Source organism: Glycine max, chromosome 19, assembly GCF_000004515.6.
Source record: "Glycine max cultivar Williams 82 chromosome 19, Glycine_max_v4.0, whole genome shotgun sequence".
NCBI lineage: Eukaryota > Viridiplantae > Streptophyta > Magnoliopsida > Fabales > Fabaceae > Glycine > Glycine max.
In genome coordinates, this window is record NC_038255.2 from 12,359,452 (window position 1) to 12,364,040 (window position 4,589).

General features: G+C 41.3%; 1 protein-coding gene across 1 annotated transcript; it reads left to right on the plus strand.

Moving 5' to 3' along the window:
* Positions 1-1,578: 1,578 nt before the first annotated feature.
* Positions 1,579-2,100, plus strand: LOC102661156 (uncharacterized). The gene has a single exon (XM_006604993.1). The coding sequence runs from the start codon at positions 1,579-1,581 to the stop codon at positions 2,098-2,100; it is 522 nt and encodes a 173-aa protein (XP_006605056.1).
* Positions 2,101-4,589: the final 2,489 nt, after the last annotated feature.

Below are 4,589 nucleotides of genomic sequence, written 5' to 3' on the forward strand. Positions count from 1 at the left end.
TGTCATGGCTGATGAAGACCAGCAAAGGGTTACCTTGAGGATTATTCTAGTAGCTCAGTGCCGCAATTCTTTACAAGTATTGCGCATCCTAAAGTCCAAGCTCACAACATAAACTATCCTCATTCTTTGATTCATTTGATACAAGGGAACTTATTTCATTTGAGGACCCCTATGCACATCTGGCAGCGTACATAGAAATCTGTAACACTATGAAGATTGCAGGAGTGCTAGATGAAGCCATTAGGCTCAATTTATTTTCATTTTCTTTGGTAGGAGAAGCCAAGAAGTGGCTCCATTCATTCAAAGGTAATAGTCTGAAGACGTGGGAGGAAGTTGTTGAGAAATTTTTGAATAAATACTTCCCCAAGTCAAAGACTGCAGAAAGGAAAGATGCTATTTCGTCATTTCACCAGTTCCCTGATGAATCCTTGAGTGAAGCATTGGAGAGGTTTCGGGGTTTGTTGAGAAAGACTCCCACACATGGATTCTCTGAGCCAATTCAATTGAACATGTTTATAGATGGGATGAGACCACAAACCAAGCAGTAGTTAGATGTTTCAGCAAGAGGGAAGATAAAACTGAAAACCCCCGAAGAGGCAATTGAACTGATTGAGAATATGTCTGCCAGTGATCATGCTATTCTACATGATAGAGTGCATCAACCCACCAAGAAGAGCTTATTGGAGTTATCATCATAAGACATTGTGTTTGCGCAAAATAAGTTGCTTGCTAAGCAACTTGAGATCTTAATAGAAACAATTGGTAAGTTGCCAACTAAATTGTCTACTGGTCAACCTTCATAGTCTTCTATTTTGCAGGTTACAGGTTGTACCATTTGTGGTGGTGCTCATGAATCCGGCCATTGTATTCCTTTTGAAGAACAAATGTAGGAAGTATGTTACATGGGAAATCAACAAAGGCAAGGATACAACCAAGGAGGATTCTTAGGTTTCCAGCAAGGTCCCTACAATCTGCAAGGACAATGGAGATCACACCTTAGTAATCAATTCAATAAGGACTAGGGTGAACCTTCCAACAGGCCACCTCAACAAGGGCCTAATATTTTCTAGAGGACTACCAAACTAGAAGAAACCCTGGCTCAATTCATGCAAGTGACCATGTCCAACCATAAGAGTACTGAGTCAGCCCTGAAAAACCTTGAGATTCAGGTGGGTCAACTGGCCAAGTAGTTAGCTGAGAAGTCATCCAACAACTTTAGGGCAAATACTGAGAAGAATCCCAAAGAAGAGTGCAAAGCTGTTGTAACAAGAAGCAGGAAGCTTATGGCGGCTAAGGATGAGGATGTTGTTGCTTTGAAGGAGCAAGTTGCTTTCAAGGACACTACTGTTAAAAAGAAGAATGAGGTAACAGATGCAATGAGTCAGAGGGGGGGAAAACAAATAATGGTCGAAGAGAAAGAAATAAAAGACCAAGAAAAGAAATAGAGGTACAAAAAGAAAAAGAAAAAGAAGAAAAAGAAAAAGTAAAAAAAATAAAGATGAAGAAAAGAGTAGGAGTGAAAAAGAAAGAGAAAAGGGGAAAAAAGCTTCAGATAAGGGTATGGAAGTGCCATATCCCATGGTACCGTCCAAGAAAGAGAAGGACCACCATCTGGTGAGATTCCTAGACATTTTCAAGAAACTAGAAATAACTATGCCCTTTGGAGAAGCTTTGCAACAAATGTCACTCTACTCAAAGTTTTTGAAAGATATGTTGACAAGGAAGCACAAATACATTCACCAGGAGAATATCATTGTGGAAGGCAACTGTAGTGCTGTGATACAGAAGATCCTTCCACCAAAACACAAGGACCTTAGAAGTGTGACTATTCCTTGTTCAATAGGTGAAGTCACAGTGGGAAAGGGTCTCATTGACTTGGGAGCCAATATCAACTTAATGCCACTCTTCATGTGTAGAAGGTTGGGAGAGTTGGAAATCATGCCCACCAAAATGACTTTACAGCTTGCTGATCAATCCATCACAAGGCCTTACAGGGTAATTGAAGACGTTCTAATAAGAGTTAAGCAGATGGTCTTTCTAGCTAACTTCATGGTCATGGATGTGGAAGAAGGCCATGAGGTTCCCATCATTTTGGGATGACCCTTTATGTTAACTTCAAGCTGTGTAGTTGACATGGGAAAAAAGACAATGGAAATGGGTTTTGAAGATCAGAAGATCAATTTTGATCTATTTGAAGAAGACAAGCCTATGTCAGATCAGAACGTCTGCTTGCAAGTGATGGAGGGTGGTAAGGAGGTCCTGAAGTTAAGGGACAAAGTGGATATCACCCATTGAGGTAAAAGCGTCAAGTTAATGACATTAAAGAAGCGCTTCCTGGGAGGCTACCCAATTTTAATTATGTTCTTTTGTTTTTCTTGCATGGTAAAAGTTAGAACTTACTTCATAGTCATTAGACAGGGGTATATCAGCTTGCTTGAATAATAGATATATGGGTTTTTCTTGAAGGAGGACTGAGTTTTAACTAAGAATTTTTTTTTTCTTGAAAAATAGTCCTTTCGCTAAGCCAAATTTCTCTGGCTGAGCGTATAATTGTCATGCGCTAAGCAAGCCATAGGCCATGCTGAGCAATTCAACCCCTGCATCTATAGCTGACTGAGTGCGCTAAGCGGACCATCATTAAGCTAAGCTCAATTCAGTTCAATTTGAGTTGGGCTAAGCCAGTAGTCACTGCGCTAAGCCCAATATGTTTGCGGTATGTATTTGGCTAAGCGAGTATCAACTTGCTAAGCCAAAGACCGCTGTTCTTTAGGATGCATTTCATTCACTGAGCCGACCTTGAGCCCGACTGAGCGAAAGTTGCAGGAATTTTCATTTGCACACCTCGCTGAGCGTCACGCTGTGCGCTAAGCCCAGCCCAAAAAAAATCGAATTTCAAAATTTGGGCCTGGGCTCAGTGAGAAACCCCGCTAAGCGAAGAGCGTGTTGAGAATCCCAACGTCTCACACATTCGCTTAGCGTGCCAGCTCGCTAAGCGAACATATTGGTTTTGGTTTAAGAAAGTGTAACTTCAGTTACACTTACTTTGCCAAAAATCTATAACCTCCTCCTGCATTCTCTCTTTACCTACAAAATCTTTCTTGCATTTTCAAGCATCCTTTAGCGCAATTCTTTTCCGATCATCAACGAACATCTTTGAATCAAGTAGGCTCCTTAACTTTACCTCTGTGCTTGCTTTTGTTGAACCTTAGGATAGAAAACCTTAGGTTAGAGACTTTGATTTTCTTTAGGCTATACTTTAAGTAGATTAGGTTAAAATTAGGACTTTGTAAGGGATTGTACTGTGTATGTAAATGTAATGGTTTTGCATGTTTGATAGGTGCCTCTTAGAGGCCTAAAAAGAGAAGAAAATGAAGTTCGTTTTCTGCGTTTTTTCTGGAAAACGCGATGAACTCGCTAAGCGCGTCTGCTGCGCTAAGCGAGTTCATCAAAAGTGATTGAATGTATGTATTTCCAGACGAACTCGCTAAGCTAGCCATGATGCGCTAAGAGAGTTCATCCTTTTAAGATGAATGTTCATCATCTGGTATGAACATGGCGAAGCGACAACTGTGCGCGCTAAGCCACCAGAGCCTTGAAAGAGACAAAACTTGAGGCTAAGCGAGTGTCGTCTCGCTAAGCCCAAGTAACTTAGAGCAATTTCTTATCAATTGTTGTGCGCTAAGCTAAGGATATTTGAGCTAAGCGCAATTCGTTGCGACAATCATTGGGCTAAGCGTGTCTGATGTGCTAAGCCACTTAAATGAGAAAGTTTTTTGAAGTTTTGGGTGTGCTAAGCGCCACTATTGTGGCCTAAGCGCTATTCAGTGCGGCCTTGATTCAGCTAAGCGTGACCTTGTTGCGCTAAGCCACTGTGTTAAATAACCTACTCTTGGCTAAGTGAGTGCCTACCTCGCTAAGCCAATTATGCAGAAACAAATTTTTTGTCATAATTGGCTAAGCGTGCCCCTGTTGAGCTAAGTCGTAGTGTTATATTTCTGAGGATGCGCTAAGCGAGCAGCAGCCCGCTAAGCGCACATAGTTAATTTCAGCTTTTATTTTCTATTTTTAAACTTGAATAAATTATGGTCTAATGTGAATTTTGGGTTCTTTTTACAGATGGCATCCAGGAAAAGGAAAAGCACCGCTTCCAGGCCTCAAGCTCAGTATGATACTAGGAGATTCCAATCCTTGGAAGCCTGGAACTGATACACTAATAACATTTTGGACCGGAGGATTGTTTCGGAATGGAATGCTAAGATTTATTATACTAAATTTGACAAGTTTAAGGCAAAGTTGGAGAGGCGTAACTTACAAAAACGCCTCGCCAATCTCCAAGATGGAAGCATAGATGTAGCTGTGGTGAAGGAGTTTTATGCTAACTTATATAGCCCGGAAGACCAGAGCCCTAAGAAAGTGAGGGTAAGAGGGCATTTAATTAAGATTGATGCTGACAGCCTGAACACCTTCTTAGAGACCCCAGTAGTTTTGGAGGAGGGTGAGACACTGCCTACCTATTCTAGATTTACGAGGATGAGGATTGATCCTCAAGAGTTTGCTGCCCGTCTCTGCATCCCTGGTAGGGGTTTTGT